Genomic DNA, 20,134 nt, shown 5'->3' on the forward strand with positions numbered 1-20,134 from the left:
TAATTTTATTAATTTATTTTAATTATTATTTTATTTTTAATTAAAACTCTTTGGGGAGCTTTGAATTCATTATTTTTCCCATTCTTGGTCCAATTACATCTAGAAATGGCCCCTATATTATAAGACCAGGAGACAGGCCCAGGCACCAGGGAGAGGAGAAGGAGGCAGCTGCCAGTGCTGGAGTCCTGGGGAAGGGGCCACTCCTTCTTCAGGCAGGAGTTAGGACAGGTACAGGTGCAGGATTGCCTCTGACTCTTCAGCTAGTTGGCTGCCTTCCTCACACCCTCCCTGAGGGCAGGGGATGGGTCACTGGGATCTCCCTGAAGCAGGATGTGCACCCCATCCCGGTAACCCTGCAGAGCTGCAGGGTAGGTGCTTGCCTTCTCATCCCGCAGCCCTGGGTGATGAGCTCTGTAGCTTGGCTCAGAAAGGTGGTGGTGGGCCCTCCTTCCTTTTCCTCTCCCTGCCTTCCTGTTTCCCAGGGTCCCTGGTGCAGCCTTGAGGACTCTGCATCAATACCAACTCACTTATGCAGGTAGGACTGAGGCCTGAGACTTCTTCCTTGGAAAGGGGGTCCAAGAGGGCAAGTTCAGTCTTGGTGTGCGGGGCTCGGCAGGGGCACGGGACGCCTCCTTGGTGCTCCCACAGTTAAAGATGGCAGGTCTGGATGGTGAGGGCGTGGCGTGGGGGATGGTCCGTTGGCACGTCCAACACGTCGAGGCCCCTCCTCTCCACGCCCCTCCTTTCTGCGGGGGAGCCGCTGGTGCAACCAGGACACATCATGGCCCCAGGGCCGGGGCTCATCGAGGGGGCGGTATGGGGATCAGAGAGGCTGGCAGGATGTGCAGGTCCCTGGACACTTTGGAGGACCGTGTCACCTCCCCACCCCCGAAGAACTCCTTGAGTTGGGGGCTGTCGAGCACGGAGATGTGCACCGTGAAGCGAACCAAATCCTCAGCCCCCTTTCGAGGCTTCTTGATCACCGAAGCTTTGAACCGCCAAACACCTGTGCGCGGGGAGGGGCGGGACCCGGGGGAAGCAGGGAACTCGTGGAGGAAGCGGAAGAGGTTGGGTGGAGGTTGTAGGCCGGGTCTCCAAGCAGCTTGTGGAAGTTGCTGAATCGCAGAGATGGGTACAGCCAATGTTGGGACTTTGCATCTCATCATTTTCAGGTAAGGATGAGACTGTCTTCCTTTCTATGAAGTAGAGTGGTGTCTCGTTAGAAACAGAGTTGTGTTTCTTGTTGCGTGAGAGTTCAAATATGTATAGAAAGGGTGTGTTTGGGGCTTCCCTAGTGGCGCAGTTGTTGAGCGTCCGCCTGCTGATGCAGGGGACGCGGGTTCGTGCCCTGGTCCGGGAAGAAACCACATGCCGCGGAGCGGCTGGGCCCGTGAGCCATGGCCGCTGAGCCTGCGCGTCCGGAGCCTGTGCTCCGCAACGGGAGAGGCCACAACAGTGAGAGGCCCCCGTACCGCAAAAAAAAAAAAAAAAGGACAAGAAAGGGTGTGTATGGATGCTGCGTAGCCCACGGGGTGGCTAGTAGCCAGTATTAAGGGATTCCCTCGTAGCTTGAAGCCCTCCCTTGTGATGCTAAGGTTGCAACACTTCAAACAGTATTGATGTTTTGCCAGCTGTTCCCTGTTAGATTCCGCTAACAAGGGCCCTAGAGAGAGACTGCGCTGAACGGGAAGAAGGGATTGCTCCTTTCTGTTTACTCCCTCAGAGCTGCTAAACTTCTTCCTGTTACAGTGAGTGTCGCCTTATGCTCACTTCTTCGGCTTGGCACTGGCAGTTTCTTTCTGGAGCAGCAGCTGGATCCAGTTTGCAGTTTACCCAGCATTTGCAGAACTAGGCTCATTACGCCCCCTCTGAGACATTAGCGCCACCTGACGTGCCCCAGCTGCAGAGGGCAGAGTTTCAGCTCCACCCAGCCCCTCCCCAGCTTTTACGCTTGGGTAGTTTCAGCCACCTGGCTCTTGTTCCCTCCAAACCTGAGTTTGCTACTTTCCTGCTATCTTTGTGTTCTGATTCCCTTTACTGTCACTGTTACCGAACCAAACTTGGGTCTGCTTGCCCACGTGCAGTAAAGCCAATCTACTGACACACCACACTGGATCGTGGTGAAGGAAAGTGCAGTGTTTATTGCAGGCCAAGCAAGGAGTCCAGGCACCTAGTGCGTAAAAGGCCCAAACTCCTTGAAGGCTTTCAGGGAAAGGTTTTTAAAGACAGGGTGAGTGAGGGGGTCACGGGGTGTGTGATCAGCTCCTGGACATTCTTCTGATTGGCTGGTGGTGAGGTTAATTGGGGGTCACTATCATCAGCCTTCTGTTCCAACAGGTCTGGGGTCTAGGTGCTCGTGGGCAGCACACAGTTAACTTCTTCCACCTGGTGGGGGTTTCAGTCTCTGCAAAACAGCTCAAAGGACATGGCTCAGAATATTATCTATAGCCCTTGAGGAGGAACTAAGGTCCTTGACTTTGTTTAATGGCTGAACTATTATTGTCTTGCTTGACTGTTTTCCCTTATTTCTGCATTTTCTCACTTCTCTGATTAAAGTTACTCTTTGGAACTCGGGGAAGGCCTAGGAGGCTAAGGTTTTTCTACAGGCAGGAGGCAGGCAGAGGACGTGGGGGTTCTTTTATGGGAAGGCTCCATAGGGCCCTGTTCAGTTACAACACCAAGTTAACAGTTTTCTTTGTAATTGGAGTATAGTTTATTTACAATGTTGTGTTAATTTCTGCTGTACAGCAAAGAGATTGTTATACATATATATAATTCTTTTATGTTCTTTTCCATTATGGCTTATCACAGGATACTGAATATAGTTCTCTGTGCTATACAGTAGGGCCTTGTTATCCATCCATTCCATACATAATAGCTTATTAGCTACTAACCCTAACCTCCCACTCCATCCCTCTCCCAACCCCCTCCCCCATGGCAACCACAAGTCTGTTCTCTATGCCTGAGTCTGTTTCTGTTTCATAGATAGGTTCATTTGTGTCATAATTTAGATTCTACATATAAGTGATATCATATGGTATTTGTCTTTCTCTTTATGACTTACTTCACTTAGTATGATAATCTCTAGTTGCATCCATGTTGCTGCAAATGGCATTATTTCATTCTTTTTTTTTTTAAGGCTGAGTAGTATTCCATTGTATATATGTACCACGTCTTCTCTATCCATTCATCTGTCGATGGAACTTTAGGTTGTTTTCATGTCTTGGCTATTGTGAATAGTGCTGCTATCAACATTGGGGTGCATGTATCTTTTTGGATTATAATTTTGTCTGGATATATGCCCAGGAGCGGGATTGCTGGATCATATCATAATTCTATCTTTAGTTTTCTGAGGAACCTTCATACTGTTTTGCATAGTGGCTATACCAACTTACATTCCCATCAACAGTGTAGGAGGGTTCCCTTTTCCACATCCTCTCTATATGCTTACCTTTTTAATGCTATCTTCTATGCCATTTTTTGACAATACCATTCTAAATAGTGTCATAATTTAAGTGCTCTGCTATTGAATAGTCTCTAATATTTTGCTGTTAAGTCTTCAGAGAATATTCTTGTATATAAATCCTTGACTAGATCTCTGCTTATTGCTCTGGTATAAATTCCTGGATAGAAGATTACTAATTCAGTGAAATTTGAACCATTTAAAGGCTCTTCACACAGTTGTAGGATTTCTCTCCAGAGGTAGCTGACCCACTCTTGAATCTCTAATGGGTTTTAACTATAGAGCACTGACATAGAACTTTTATAAAACTGGACTGTCAGACATGCAGACATTTTAAGAAATAATGAATATGGTTTCTATTAAGAGGAGAGTATACAATTTGCCTCACATGGCAGATGTGCTTTAGAAACTTTGTAACATTTAATTCTCACAATGACACTTTCCCCTGGTACTTTTATCCTCATCAATAAAATGGGGGAAAATGACCAAATATTTTGCTTACGGTCACATAACTCATAAAATGAGGACCCAGGAATCAAGCATTGGTTTTCTGATTTCACAGTTAATTTTTCTTTCCCCTATATCATTGCAACCCAAGAACTTGAATCAGTTTTTTGGAAGTGAATACTTGGGAGGAAAGAAGTATGGGTGAGTTGGAAGTAGTAGAGAGGAGGTGAGAAGCAATTAAAAAGCATATTGTCTCTGTTAAAACAATTTACAAACTGACAAAATACAGCGTTGGCAGGGCATTTTAACCAATGAGTATTTATTAAAAGCTAGGGGTGCACCAGGCACAATTCTTGTCCAGTAGGCCAACAAATACAAATGATGTAACCAATTCACTTATTAGCTTATCTGATTAAACAAAATACATTTCATAGAAATGATTATAAAATGCATCATAAACAGAATATCTTTTATATTACAGATATTAGGGTACCTAAATAATTATGAATAAAAACCAGCCAACCCATATGGTAAATAGAAGTTAGCAAAACCACTAGTTAAATATTTTAGTCAGCAAGAGAAAAGCATGCTATCATCATGCTGAGATGGGTTTCAGCATTAATTACAGACATTCTATTTCAAAACACACACAGTCCACCTACAATCTTAAAAATGCAGTGTTTTTCATCCTGCATCAAATCACTATCATACTTTTTGGTTTAAAGATTAGTTTTGGTTTCAACATAAGTTAATTTAGTACTTTAGTCTCATGTCTCACAAATTCTTGACCTGGGGTGGGTGAGAATCAGTTCTATTAGTTATTAGAGGAACAAAACATAAAATGAGATAGTTTAATCCACTTTGTCCAATACTCTTGCCAATACTCCACTGAGAAGTTAAGATGATATACAGGTGACTTAAACCAGAACATAACAGCAGAAGGGAGAAAACCAAAAGCTAAAATGTTATTTGTTTGAAGCAAGTCTGTCCATTAGGGCTTTTTTGTTTCTTTTTATCTTTTGGGAGAGTCATGGCAAATTCTTTAAAGGATCCTATCGAGTTTGTTGGCACACGATATATCCCTTAGTTTGAAGGTTGGTTAAGAGGGGTGTACAGGAGAGAAAAGGCAGGTGGGTAGGACTGAAAAGGCATGGAGTGGAGGAGTATGTCAGTACCGCTGACACAGTCACGATAACCCACTGAACCACTATCGTCCAAGTCCGCCAGGCCCTTCCTGAGACCTCCAGAGATGGGTCTGTTTTTTTCAGGCAGCAGCCCTGAAAACTTCCTCAGAGAGTCAAGGTCAAATTTTACTGCACAGGAACCAAAATTATTCCCCTTCCCCCATTTCCTGAGCTGGAGACCTCCAAGGGCAAGCACGGCTGGGGCTGCCCATCTGCTTGCTCCTCTGGCCAGCAGGGAGCACTCCACCAGAATGCCTGGGGAGCACCTACTTCAAGGGAAGTGCGAGGTTTTGCATTGGTCCAAGCTTCTGGCTGGTCAGTCACCATTCTCAAGTAGCTTTTGTAAGTTGTTTTGTATCTTGAAATAAGAGAAAAGCTCCTGTTATTACATAGAATGGAGTATATTAAGGGCATATTTGCTATGGTCTATATAATGCTTGAGCTTAACCTCTTCTATCTTGAATAAAAAGCTACACATGGGTTCAATTTAGATCAGGCAAATAAATGCATGATTGTGGCATAGAATTCTGTTTGACAAACCACTTTAAAATGAAAAAAGATAGGCTAAAAATTTTTTGAAAGAGTGGCACAAAGATGAAAATGTCGGTAGAGACTAAGAGAAACAGAAGACCTGGCAACACCAGGTGTGACCCATATGCATTCAGAGACAATGAGAAACCGGGTTTGACAAAGCCCATGTGATGGTCTGAATCGGACAAACACCACAAATAATGTTTAACACTCCTATTAGACATGACATTTCCCACGGACCCTGCCTATCTGTGGATCTTAAGACCACAGTATAGTGTTGGGCATTGAAAATGTGCTTGGTAAATGTTTGTTGGGTAAATGAACTTTAAAGAATTCAGAGCAAGGGATTTTCAAGAGCCAATACTGTGAGGGAGTAGGGAACCCTGTGGAACAAAAGAAAGAGAACGGTCTTCTTTTGGAAGAACATTCTGTGATGTCCTAGAGATCTAATCAGTATGTGCCAGGAACATCATGTGTGCTCACCTTGACCACACACCACCACACACAGAGGGAGGTTTTATACACCAAGCTAAGGGCCAGAGATGCTACGTAACAAGACCAGTCACACAGTAAGTGGCAGAGTAGGGAAAAGAACAGACATCTGACTCCAAAGTTCATGCTCTTTCTTCTGCACTGCTCCACCATTAATGCCATTCCCAGTACTAAGAAAATAAGTATTTACTTCTTTACCTGTAAGAGGCATTGCCTTCATCCCCCAAATTCCTACTTCATATCTTCCCTAGCTTCCCACAGGACCAAAGATGAATGGAAAAGCAGGAGTGGGGAGGTAGAGAAAGAAATGAAATAAAAGACTGATATCCAAAATATTTAAAACACCTGCAAAGACAAAAACCCCAAAAGTAAAACAAAGGAGATAAATGGGCAATTTACAGAAGGAATATTACAGAAAGAAATCCATATGGCCAGTATATGTATGAAAAGATGCTCAACCGCAGTAGTAATTAGGAAAATGCAAATACAAACCATAATGAGACTGGACTTCATACTCTTAGACTAGGAGGTAGTAGGGGGTCAGAATGGCCTAATGGTGCCCATCTTAGAGAAACTGAGGAGACATTTGAAGCTAATTAGTTGACAAAGTCCTGCGTAATCTGTCAGTGTCAAGTGAAAAGGACGACGGAAAGGGCAGTGATGCCATGAACAGAAATGGGGAAGTTACAAGAGGGCAGATCAGGAGGCTGAGACATGACCAGTCCCTGCAGGAGAGTAGAAGGAAGTTGCTGGTACTGAGTAGAAAGAGCTGAGACCTGGCTCTGACTTTCCCGCAGCACACAGCTGCTGTCCCCTGACCATGCGCTGCTGTGTTACTACCAGCTTCCCTTAGGCTTGGGGGTGCAGATGGAGCAACAGCACATGGGTGTGGCCTGGTGGCTATTTTTATACTAAGATTCCTATGAGCAATGTGTGCAACTTATGACTTTTTACAACTTCAACACATTGCTTTTGACCCTAAATCCCCTCTTCCCTTCTTCTGCTTTGGGACACAGGTTTCTGTTGGTAGTATAGGCCTCCTAGCCAAGTAGCTGGGCTCTGCACAAGACATGGCCAGCTGTCTGCCTGTTGTGGACGAGCTCTCCTGTTTTCCTGTCCCTCATTACAGAAAGTGGTGTCCCAGCCGGGCCCGGCAGGGGAGTGGGAAGAAATGCATGGGAGGGCAGCAGGGTTCCGTGTGTTTCCAGTCCAAAGAACACCACTGTGTGCCAGAGTGAACGAGAGAGAAAATTACCATCCCGTTCTCTAGGTCAGCACGGAAGCCAAACATTTCTAAGCATTTCATCCAAAAAATTTTATCTTCAATTCTTAGCAACTGACATTTTAGAAGGGAAAACAGTTCTCTTTGCTATCCCATACCTTCTCTAGCTTAATTGTGGATTTAAAAGAAAATTTCCAAGCTTGCCCACCGATACAGTGATTCAGTGGGAATTATCTGTCATGCCTTGGTTTAGAACAGAAGTATGCAGACTCCTTCGCTCTCCATACTTCAGTGGTTAAATGCTAGATACCATTTAGTATTGCAAGACAAGCATAATTTGACTCATTTGTATTTCATGTTTCTTCCCAAGTGAGCATAACTGCACCATTGTGGAAAGCCACCAAATACTTGGCATTTGTGGCAGCAATTTGAATTGAACAACTCACTCTAAACCTTTCCTTTAAGGATAAGGGTCAAAATAAAGCATGAGACAGGGACAGACATGCTGAAAGGAGAAATAAGAAATGTTAACTAGGTTTAACTCTGGGGATATTTCTGGGTACCTACCTTCTCCTGTTCACCTCCCTACTCAGTGGGCTTATCCCCCAGGCCTAAGGTTGGATTCTGAGGAGCAGTAAAAGCAGAGGGCTTCGAAGCACAACTTTGAAGTCAGACCTGGTTCACATTCCAGTCCTGCCAGCTCTCTGGGTGTGTCTCCCGGAGCAAGTTCACTTGAAACTTGACTTCTTTTGTCAGATGGGAACAATGGCATGTATCATAGAGAGACTGAATGCAAATATTTTCTGTATGGCGACAACTAACGTGGGTGGAGCTGGGGGCTGCCCTCGCTGGTTGCGGGCACTCCTGACCGTGCCCCTCCCCAAGCCCTGTGTCAGCCGACACTTACCATTGGGCCCTATGGCACAGAGAATGATTTCTAACCAAGTGGGAAAACCACAAGGTCAACCAACAAGGAAGATGGGGTTGGAACCTATTTCTCAGTGGAAAATCCCCTGGCTGCGTATGGTCATTTAGGTGGCCTGTTGCACAGCCATGCGTGTGTAACCCCTGCCCTGTGGCAGTGGACAGGCACTACTGCGACGCCCCCAACCCAGGAAAGAGACCTGTCACCTTTTCTAGTCTCATTATGTTGGCTGTAAGCTCTCGGCACAGGACCTCCACATTTAACTGTACGTGTGACCCCGGGCTGGATGGTGCTGTCTGTCTGTAAGAACACAGAGAAGAATTACTGTGGGCAGGGATGGCAAAGAAAGAAGTGGAATGAACACATTTTAAATTTATCTGACCAGAAAACTAGGTTATAATAGAAGACAGTGTGCATTTACCTTGTTCACATCAGAAAGGCCCTGCAGTAATCCTCAACTTCAGACTAGATGTTTAGGGGACTAAGTCTTCAAAGCTTAGCTGGAAATCTCTTAAGCTATTTCTGTTTAAGTGGCTACATTGCGCCTCAGCTTCCAAACACAAATCAGACAATTATCCTTAGACTACTTTTACTGACTCCCGATACCCTCTCTCTGCCCACAACTGCACGCATGTGCAAGGCTTACTGCTCTTCTCAGTCACATATGTACTGTTTATAGGAGAAGCAACCGTTTACACTAGAACTTTCCTAATGTTTAGGAATGTCTTTAGTCAAACTTCTGTTGATGTGTGACTTTTGCAGTTCCTTCTTTGAGACCTGCGGTACAAACATAATTGCCCTTGTCTAGTAATATAACCGATGTATTCACTATTTACCACTTGACTGTTAAAGGCATGGGCTCTTACTCTGAGGTCCACTGGGGTCCTATACCAGCTAAAACTGTAGGAAATTTAGAGAGGTGTGTACATTTTCCCAGAGAGCTGCTCTAAAACCAGTGATTAGATTTTCATGTTAAGGTTAAGAACCATGGTCTGTATCTCCTTTCTATTTCTTGGTTGTAATTTAATTTTAGATGTGAAGTTTTTAGATGGCATTGACTGGTCTAATTTATTTTACATAGGATCCATTTTTGAGACATAGGTACTTGGTAACTTATCGATGATTATCTAAATATTAAGAAAGCAATCAGATGTTTTTCACTGAGTAGTTCTGAAACAGTTTTTTCTTTGTCCTTGATCCATAGTATCAAAATCTTAGATCCCAAAAAGGAAACTGAATCTAAACCTTCTGATTTCTAATCGAGGTATCTGAGACCCAGAGTACTGATTTATCCACACGGAATTCTGACAATCCAGACCTTCCTGTCATGGGTATTCCCTGACCTCATATAATATGTGATCTTTGTGATTTTCCCTTTAAATGGTTGTTTTTCAAATTGCATCTCCTCCTGGATTGATTATTTAAATAGTAGAATAAGTATTCCATTTGCTTTCCATTAGTGGAATTTCCCCCTCATCATCATCGTTAATTAAATGGTAACAGGACATGAGGTACATTTTCCTAATAAAATCAACCCCTTATATGGTAGTGAACTAATAGTTTGCAATAATGTAGAGCTACCTCCTAGCTTTAAGTGTATTATTAACATTTTGAACAACACGTGAGAGAGTAAGGGCAGGGTATGAATTTATCCCAAACCATTCATTAGACTTATTACTGTTTCAAATGTATATTTATGGTTCAGAAATAATCTGTGTACCAGCATTGCATAAGCCATAGAACAAGACTTTTAGGTGACTGTTAAGACTGTAAAGAAAGGCCCTAGAATCGTATAGCATAATAGTTCTCAAAGTGTAGACCCCAGGCCAGCACCAGAAATTTGGAGAACGGGCCCTGCAATCTGTTGTAACAAGCCATCCAGATGATTCTGATACACACTGAAAATATCCTGACTCACTTCTCCGCTGTTCCTTGTAAGCAACCACTGGTGACTAGGTTTTTGTAGTCATATAGACCTGAAACCTGATTCTGTTAAAATTATTTCTCTGAGTCTCAGTTTCTTCATCTGTAAAATGGGAATAATAGCTATCTTATAAGGTTATGGTGAAGCTATGAGAGGAAACTGTATCTGTGTAAAAGATCTACTGTAATAGATCTCTAGCACACAGTACTTACTCTGTAAAGAAATATCTCTACTTTTAAAACGTCAGGTAAAAGTATGCTCTAAACATGGAATACTTTATTTTACTTTTTAGAGAATGTGTCAAAATCCTCATGTAAATGGGTTTAAAGGAAAGACCACTATGGCAATAGATTTAATTAGGTTAGGCATGTTAAAAATACATGGTAGAAAATACGTGGTAGAAAATCTTCACAGACACATTCAACTAATTACTAGTCACATGGATCTTTATAGTGGTCAAGAGTTTTGTAAATAAGTGAGTTCATACAAAGAGTTATATATGATGAAATGTGCTGAGTTACTTGAATTGCTTCTTTTCTATGAATGTCTTTTGACTCATTGCCATTGTACAAAGATAAACTTGACTATCTTAATAAATGGGCCAAGGTCACAACTGAGTCTTAGGATAAGAGAACAAGATAATGTAAAATTAGGCTTGTTTCTTGCCTTATCACTGGCGACACTGTAGCAACTCAAGAACATGAAGAGTCAGGTCATTTCTTTCCATATATACACTTAACAAAATGTCTCATACAGAATGTATCCTCAATTAATGCTTGCTAAGAAGGATGCCAAGCTCAGGTCAAACATTATACTAATGTGAACAGCAAGCAGAAGACAGCACTGGAGGGAAGTGTCTTACTCAGTCTGATGGGTGTCCACAATGGAGGTTAGTGACCCCAGCCGCTCCTCCAGAGAATTAATTCTGTATCTCATGTAGAAGGTCGAGATGATTAGTGCACAGACACTGGAAAGGGATAAAAGAGAAATTCCCAATAGGTTAGTGGCCAGGACCTGATTGATGTTTATAAAACAGTAACCTCAGAGGCAACACTGTACATTTGAGGCAAGGTATTTTCCAAAATAACTTGGCTACAGAGACTTCAAAAGTCTTTTTTCAACAGACTGATGCTTGCACTAAACTTTAGAACTAGAAGGATATTGAAAATTCTCTATTTCCTCAATTTACAAATAATGGCATTTCAGTAGTCTCGCTCAAGGCCAGCCAATGGAGATTCCCGAGCTGGTGCTCGTTCCTCCCACCAGGTACTGTCGAAGGCCCTGGCCAGCGAGTGTCCAGTCTTGTGACTCACATTCTTCTCTGCTTTATCTGGAAACCAAACTGCAGATCCTCCTTAGTTCTGAGGAACAGCCTAGAACTGGGTCAGGTTATTTTCAGAAGAACAACTGGCTAGAAGCTACAGGCTAGTTACAGGCTAGAAGCTGAGAGGGAACTTAAAAAAGTCAATGCCTAAGTTTTCAATAAAGGGGATGACATTTTCAAGTTGTTCTGGTCTCTATCCAGAGGACACGGGATAGATGGAAAAATAAACATGAACGAAGATGCTGCATAATCCAGGAAACCATTTCCTAACTAAGAGTATCTACTTAGAACTTAGTCTTCTGTTGGATTTGGCATATTTTGTTTTTCCTTCCTTCCTTCCCACTATTTATTTAAATAAGAAGGGGATGAATATGAAAAGGTGACCTAAGTTTAAGAAAAAAGGTATTGAAGTAGGAGACAAAAATTTCCCCCTAAAAGATTTGGGTCATATTAGAGGCAACTGAGATTCACAATGGCTCTTGGTAACGTGATGACATTATTCCTGTAGTGAAATGAATCATTAAGTCATTCATAATAAATACACTTACTTACACAATTGCATAGAATATAAGAATATGGTAGAGAGTCGGACATTTCTGAGACTTTACTCTGGGTATGATTCCAATGGTTTCTGACTGACCTGTTGGGTGGAAAACAAAAAGCTTCTGTTTAAAAATGATAACACATCTCCTTCGCGCAGCAGTATCCCTATAGGGAAGAAGTACTTGAGAGACAGAATTATTTCCAGGTAATAAAAATCAGAGGAAATACTAACCAAAGCCTTTGCTTCTCATTGTAACCAGTAGTTACAATTCCTTCCCACATGTGGCATTCAATACATATCTATTGAGAGCCTTCTCTGTGCCAAGCATTGCGATGGAGTGACTGGTGAACAATACAGACCCCATCCTTGATCTCCTACCAGTACAACTGGTAAGCAGTTATTATAATAATCAGTAAATAATAATAAAATAACGTGAGCTTTACTGGTAATTTTTGAATCACAACCTCAAAGTATTCAGACACGAAGGCTGTTCACCTTTGTATGCCCCACAGTAAAGCATGGAACTGGGTACAGTTTGTTGAGTGAATAAATGAATTAACATGCCAAGACCTACAGCAGGAAGGGAGGGGGAGGTAATAGCAAAGGCAGTCATAAAGTGAAACATGAGGGCCCTTTAAAAATTACAGGCAGATGCCCACCCCTGCCCCCCAAATAATCCATTCCTTACCATGCCCAGGGAGACTCTTGGCTTTTCCTTCAGGCACTCTGTTCACAAGGGCATCTGCCCGAGTTGGTTTTGCTTCTCCCTTGGAGACATTCAGAACTGTCTGGGATTCTGTCACATGGAAATCTACCAAGATGAAACGGGGCTGGGTAAGCTTTCTCCCCAGTGCGTTTAAACACATAGGATCAACCACAAAGCAAATCAATCCCTTAATATGCATAATCGCCAAAGAATATAAATGGATCTTCTTACGAGCTGGTTGAGTGGTTTGGGGATGAAATCCAATGTTCAAGCAAATAAAAAATAAAATGATAGAAGGGCAGTCTGTCCTTATCCCACTGACTCATGGGGATGATTCAGCTATAATAATTAATAATATTACTAAAGAAGAGGTAAGAAAATACTGCATGTTTCTGCCTTTCAACCACTCCAATATTATGTCTATTTAAGAGACTTTTTTTTTTTCTTTTTTGTCACACCATGTGGCTTATGGGATTTTAGTTCACCGACCAGGGACTGAACCTGGGTCCTCGGCAGTGAGAGCGTGGAGCCCTAACCACTGGACCGCCAGGGAATTCCCAAAGAGACATTTGTTGAATGCGTACTACCACATAGGCAACTCCTTTTCCTTGAACTTTCAAACTACCCTTTGTTTAGAGTCCCTTCCTAATTGTTAGCTCAGAAGGTGTGTTGTTTTTTGGTGGTTTTTGGCTTTTGGTTGAGCTAAGGATGTTTTGTGGAGAATTAAATTTCAGTAAAGATACAGAAATCTCCCAGACCTCGAGAGTTCTCAGATTCAGGAGTCTGGGATCCAGAACTGCTGTATCCTTCCATGTCTTGCCTTCTTTGCCGTACCACTCCATCCAGATCTGAGAATTCGTCGTTGAAATCCTGAGGGGAAATAATGAAATGAAGAGAGAGGCCCATTTTCCTTTATTCAACAGACAGAACTTTGTAACCTCCAGGCCTTTCACTTAGGCCTGACCTATAAAAAATGGAAAAGAAGGAAGGATTACCCCATACTACTGGGTTTCCTCAACAGATCACGGAGTATCTGGTTACTGATTTTTTTGGGCAGTTAGAATTCTGTTAACAAACAGTGGCCAACTCGTTTGAAATAACAAATGTCTAGGAAAAAAACTGGGATGCTGTTGTTTGAAAAGCTTCTAGGGTAAAGCTAGAGAAGTCTCATTAGCATTTTGTAATGAGAAAACATGACCAAAACAGACATACACAAGGCAAGTAAGTAGCTAGAAAGTTCTAGATGCATGTTCTAAATGCAGAGAAAGGTTTTCTCAAATTATAGTTTTAAAAAGATATTGGAAATAGAAAAGGGAAAATGGCTTTAGCAAATTAGACACCGGAAGGAAAGTTTTAGCTTTTTTCTTCCCTCGAACAAATCAAAACAGGGTCAGTAACATTACTTCTAAATGACAAAAGGGTGAGAGAGGAGTGAGGAGTCGGGGAAAAAGCAGGATGTTTTTACTGTGTATCCCACTTGTTCCCCAAAGTGCTTAGGAAATGAAGAGACAAGACGCGTCACTAAAATGTCGCGGTGAAGGCACAATTCGGCGAGCTTTTCACAATTTATTTAGCTGCCAAGTGAAGAAGAGGAGACATATCTTGTAAGCAAATTACCAACCTTTCACCTTCAACTAGCTGTCTCTTGATCATTTCAATAGTCATTTCAATGTCATGCAAGAATTTATAGGGGAAGGAAAATTTTAAAATTCAAGTCTCCTCAATTTAATAATTAATTGAACACCTACTACAGATCAGGCAGTATGCAAAGCTCCAAACACACATGACTGCGCCTGATCTCCACAGCCACGTCAGGAGCCTGGCATTTTACTGGGTGAGGAAGCTGAGTCAGAGCAGTTAAAGAGCTTGCCCCATGGCATAGCTCAGCTGGGTGGAACCCAGATTCGAAACCATGTTTGAGGGATTCCAAATCATAAGTGTTTCATTCTATTTTGTACTGTTTCTCACTATTTTTTAAGGTAGATTTTTTTTTCAAAAAATTGAGATAAAACTCACCAGTTTAAGTATACAAATGTAGTGGGTTTTAGAATAATTACATTGTCGTACAACCATCGCCACTGTCTTATTTCACAATACGTCCATCTCCCCCCAGAAAGAAGCCCTTTGCCCGTTAGCATTCACTCCCAATCCCGTCCCTTGGCAACCACGAATGCATTTTCTGCCCATATGGATTTGTCTGTTCTGGACATTTCATATACATGGAATCATGCAACATGTGGCCTTTTGCGTCTGCCTTCCTCCACTAAGCATAATGTGTTCAAGGTTCGTCCATGTTGTATTATGTATCAGTAGTTCTTCATTTTTATGGTCAAATAATATTTCCCTGTATGGATATATTACATTTATCCATTTATCAGCTGATGGCTATCAGGGTTGCTTCCACTTTTTGGCTATGATGTATAATGCAGCTATGAACATTCTGGTTTAAGTTTTTGTGTGAACACGTTTTCAATCCCTATACTTTTTAACAGCTCTCAAAAAAAAAAAAGATTTGTAGGGCTTCCCTGGTGGCACAGTGGTTAGGAATCCACCTGCCAATGCGGGGGACACGGGTTCGAGCCCTGGTCCGGGAAGATCCCACATGCCACGGAGCAACTAAGCCAGTGCACCACAACTACTGAAGCCTGCGCGCCTAGAGCCCGTGCTCCGCAACAAGAGAAGCCACCACAATGAGGAGCCCACGCACCGCAACGAAGAGTAGCCCCCACTCACCGCAACTAGACAAGGCCTGTGCGCAGCGACGAAGACCCAACGCGGCCAAAAATAAATAAAGTTAAAAAAAAAAAAATTGTAGATGTTGAAACTCTGGGCTCATACTGCTTCACCAAAGGTATTAAAACATTTAACGATTATCAATTTGGGAACAACCATTTGAACAACACGGCTAGGACTCTCTTGGGCTTGCATGATACCATCACAGGTATAAATCTTGTACAAATCAGGGGAGCTACTTCCCGTTCGAGATTTACTCTGTAGTCAGAAAGTCTAAGGGAATCAAAGAATCTCTACCTCTTGGGCATTACAGCTTTCTTCTTTTACAGTTATTTCTGGGTATCCCTCAGCTTCTCTACTAAGCTGTAAAGACTTTGAAGGCAAGAACTAGTTTTGATATTTCCTGGTGTCCTTATGGGTACACTAGCATGGTGCCTTGAACATAGAAGGCATTCAACGACTTGTGGGATGAATCATGCCCTACCTAAATAGACTGGTGAATCTCTCTAAAACAACGCTGACAGACAAACAGAGCAAGATTTGCTGAATACCTCCATGGACCAGTAACTGGCTAAAACAGTGCACTATCATGTTTCTTTTCTTTTCCAGGATGACTCTTTAATTACCTGAAAAAGTTGATGACCTCCTATGGTCCCCTCTTCTTCAGGACAGAAATGCCCTGTTTCTTCAACTTTGCCTCCAATACCGTGGTCCTAATTTCCTCCCGCACCCTGGTCATGGTGTAAGGAGAAGTGTAATTGTGGGACCTACTCACTTTCTTTTGCATTTAGATAGTTATGTAGGCAACTCACCAGAGGCAGAGATGAAGGGCGGTCTGCCTGGAAGCTGTTTTCAAGAGAAGATGGATTGGGACTGTTGCCGGTACTTGTATTCTGAAATTATCGAAACAAAATTAGTTTTACAAAATGAAAGAACCAGATCAACTACAAAACCATAAGAAATACAGAAGAGAGACAGCAGTTGAGGCTCAGAGAGGTTGTACTCACTTCTAAGTGTCCACACACAGACTTCAGTAGTTTGTAAGTTGAATCTCTGGAGAGTAAGGAGACAAATATGTACTGAAAGACAAAATAATAATTATTTAATTATTAACAGATACTGCTCGACTAGAAGTGAGTGTTCAGAGTTAAAAAATTTATCTGTATATTTTTTCATTTTCAAACACCATAGACTATATTCTATACCAAGTCTATATTCTCATTCCACTCAGCCACACGTTCAGTTTTTATTCCATTCCTGGAATAAAGTGAATATATTCTCCCACAATAGCAACAGAACTCTCAAACCCAACTTAAATAATACAGCAATGCAGAGCAAAATGAAATCTCCGGTGCTCTGACATAGGTGCCCCAAACAAGCATGGATGGAAAAGACCTGGATAGTAAAGAAAGGCCAGTTGTATTCGCCAGGTCCTCTTTTAAGCCGCTCCCTCCCTTCCCCGCCCCGCTTTTAGAAGGTATTTAACAATTCCCAAGGGTCTGCTTTCTCTGCTCTGACCTAGATTTCCATTGAAAATGTCCCAGCCACTCTAAAAGCCTCATTCTTTTTCAAGCCACTTCCAGATTCTTTCTTGTACAAATATGGAGATTTTCTGGTGAATGCTTATAAATAAGTTATGGGAAAGAAGTCAGAGCTAGACAAGTAATTTGGAGACAAATAACACAAGGAAAAATGATTTTACCATAAACCACACGTAGAGAAATAAAAAAGTTCACACTTTTTCCATCTATTTGAGCCACAGCATCTTTTCACACCCCCTTTCCAAAGTTTGTGATTACCCTCTCCTGCATTCCCATGAGAGAAACCGATACACTTCCCGAGCAAATACTGTATTCCAAAGTAGTTAACATTACGGGTTCTGGCATTAGACAGACCGGGTTGCAAATTTTGGCTCTGTTACCTACCAAGTGGGTGACACTGGGCAAACTCTTAGTTTCAGTTTTCTTAACAATCCCCATCCCTTACAGTATGGTAGTGTGGAATAAACGTGTAAATATAAGGAAAGCATTTTGTGTACGCCTGGCAAGAAGTACCTGATGCTTGTTAGCCATTCGTATTAAAAAATAGTAATAATCTAGAAACATATTAACATATTTCCTAGCTCGTCAGAATAGCCTCTTTTAATCTTTCCTTCTTTCTCCTTCCCCCTTTAAGTTATTCAGTATGATTAGAAATGAATTGTAGCTTTTATGCTTTCATAAAAATAGTAGGTAAAATATTAAAAAAGAATTTCAAGTGAAACATGAGTAACCAAACCATTCTACTCTCTCTCTCTTGCCAAGGTGAAACACACATCGCTCTCCATGCAAATATTTCAGGTTGCCCATGTCTGGGGTAGCCCAACAGTCAATGACAGCTCCGGAACTTCTGTACTGAAGAGGGGTAGTTAAGGCAACCTGGAGGCAAAGAGGGCCTAGGAACTGGTCCTCAAGCTGAACTTGAATAGCAAGCCCAAGTTTTACGTCTTTAGGTTGGCTCTGGGGAGGTACCCAATGGAGGTTATGGGGAGGCTGGTCAACCCCGCCCCAGGGACTCCTCATATTGCCCTGCCGCACCCTGTGAATAAGGTGGTGGTGATGGTGGCGTTTTAAATAATAATAAAGAAATGAAATATATCCCTGTAGCCTGACCTGACCTCATAGATGTTAGGGAAAAGGAAGTTGGGAAAGAATTTTACTTTTTTGACTTTGGTCAAATAAGTATAATGAAGTCAGCAGTAAATTCAAAATTGGCAACTATTACATTAGAATAAATCACCTTGTCAGGGGAAACAACACTACACAAATGTCTAAAGGCTGTGATTTCAAAAATTCGTCTTACAGAGTAACTCCTGATTCATGGTATTATGGTTCAGGGTCTTGGTCCTCCGCAAGAAGCCCCTAAGGCAATGAAACCCAGAGTAGGACAAAGCAGGGTGCCCGCACCTGCTGCGTACTCACCCTGTCTGTGACTGTCGCTATAATCAGGGCATTTGGCACCAGAAGGGCAGTTTTGGTTTTCTTTATCAGGGTTACCGAGAAAGCCGGAATAGAGATCTGAAAGAGAATCACTGAGTTAACATGGGTTCAGGCTTCACAGAGCAGCACTCCAAATCTTCATGTTAAAGGAAAAATAAAAAAAGATAAAACCAGCAGCAAGCTCTCCAGCCTCCATGAAGAAAAGTGAATCTTAGAAGAGTGTCACCGAGGTCGTCTGGATCATCAAGTCTACAGAAGGGCTTGGTGGGAAACCTGGGACATGCGAATAGAATGCAAAATGTACAGCCATTTTAAAGGTAATCCCCAGGCTCTTAAGAAGTTACATGCTTGTGGTCATCTACTTTGAGCTCATCTCTACACACCCTCCTCTTTTCTGTCCTTAGGGAAAAAGGCTGAAAAGCACTGGTATATAGTAGGCCCATTTTTGAACAGGGAGTCTGGGGCCTGAATTCTCAGTTCTATTACTATCCACATGACTTATTCAACCTTGTAAGGTATCCTTTCTTGGCCTTGGTTTCCTGACTTATAAAATAGAGACAGTCTTACCTATTTCCCAGGATTTTCTGTGGATTAAATGAGATAATAGATGGAAAATGCCTAGCACTCAATAAAAATGTCATTCATTTCGTCATCTGTCTCATAAAAAAGAGGATGGGTGAAATACAATCACCCTTAAGTTCTTTTCTGTCTCAAACAATAAAGAATAACAACAATGACAATTACAGCAGCTACCATTATCAATACCTATTTACCAGATGATAATTTCATTTAAATATGACAGTCCTATAATGTAGACATTCTAAGAGATAAGGATGTTTGTTTAGAGAGGTATATAACTTTCTCAAGGTCATAAATAAGTTACAAAGATAGAATTTGAACCAATCTGATCCAAAATAGGGGTTCTTTTTCATACAAGGTACTGCAAGAATGTACCAGATGCTGCGAAGAATAGTAGATGTTCCTGATATTTTTATGTTACAGCCCTTCAGCCAGGTTTGATCTCAGAGGAAAATGGATCACATCACTTTGATCCCTGAAAAGAGAGTCACCCCCACTCCTGGTAAAAAGAAAAGGGCCTGAGTCCCTCCACAGGTGCACACACTCACATGAACATACATTTTGTAAAAATGCTTCACATATTCTGAAAGAGATCAACAAGGTCAGTGGGAAGAGGAGGGGTTTATGTTAGTACTGCCAGCTTGAAGGACCAAAACTAAGCTTTCAATTTTCTTACATTTTAATTTAGAACGTTTGCGTTCATATTAGGTTTATGAGATGGAGTTGTTCTACTGCCCCTCCAGGTTCCTGATGGGAAGACTATGAAGAATGAGGGGCTACAACACAGCAAAAATAAATAAATTAAATTTAAAAAAAAAAAAGAATGAGGGGCTAATCTAAATTAAACACTAAAGAAAAAACTATTTTGCCAAAGAACTCTACCCACGAAACTTTTTAAGTTGGGGAGATAATTCAGAAGTGATAAATTGGGATTACCTTGGGGAAAAGAATGTAAGATCTTCCAAGACAGATGATGATATAAAAATGAGCCTAATTTCGTTTCTCAGCAGCAACACACACACACAGTGATAAGGGGCTATAAATTTGGATTTTTGCAGAATGTAAGGCATGGAACACCCTTA

At 41.9% G+C, this 20,134-nt stretch overlaps 1 protein-coding gene and 1 pseudogene across 3 annotated transcripts in view; both read right to left on the bottom strand.

The window, feature by feature from the left end:
- Positions 1–219: 219 nt before the first annotated feature.
- LOC132422411 (sorting nexin-15 pseudogene) lies at positions 220–1,858 on the bottom strand (annotated as a pseudogene).
- Positions 1,859–5,276: 3,418 nt separating this feature from the next.
- The window catches only part of GRAMD2B (GRAM domain containing 2B), a 104,390-nt gene continuing 89,532 nt past the window's right edge, over positions 5,277–20,134 (bottom strand). For all 3 annotated transcript variants that reach the window (XM_060008935.2, XM_060008933.2, XM_060008934.2), the window contains exons 6-14: positions 18,456–18,551; positions 16,503–16,574; positions 16,308–16,388; positions 13,521–13,632; positions 12,745–12,867; positions 12,065–12,152; positions 11,051–11,155; positions 8,471–8,564; positions 5,277–5,452 (exon numbers count right to left, since the gene is read on the bottom strand). In XM_060008935.2, the coding sequence (XP_059864918.1) occupies positions 5,411–5,452; positions 8,471–8,564; positions 11,051–11,155; positions 12,065–12,152; positions 12,745–12,867; positions 13,521–13,632; positions 16,308–16,388; positions 16,503–16,574; positions 18,456–18,551 (813 nt within the window). In that variant the 3' untranslated portion in view covers positions 5,277–5,410. The remainder of the gene's footprint in view (positions 5,453–8,470; positions 8,565–11,050; positions 11,156–12,064; positions 12,153–12,744; positions 12,868–13,520; positions 13,633–16,307; positions 16,389–16,502; positions 16,575–18,455; positions 18,552–20,134) is intronic.

This window comes from Delphinus delphis, chromosome 3, assembly GCF_949987515.2.
Source record: "Delphinus delphis chromosome 3, mDelDel1.2, whole genome shotgun sequence".
In the NCBI taxonomy this organism is placed as follows: domain Eukaryota; kingdom Metazoa; phylum Chordata; class Mammalia; order Artiodactyla; family Delphinidae; genus Delphinus; species Delphinus delphis.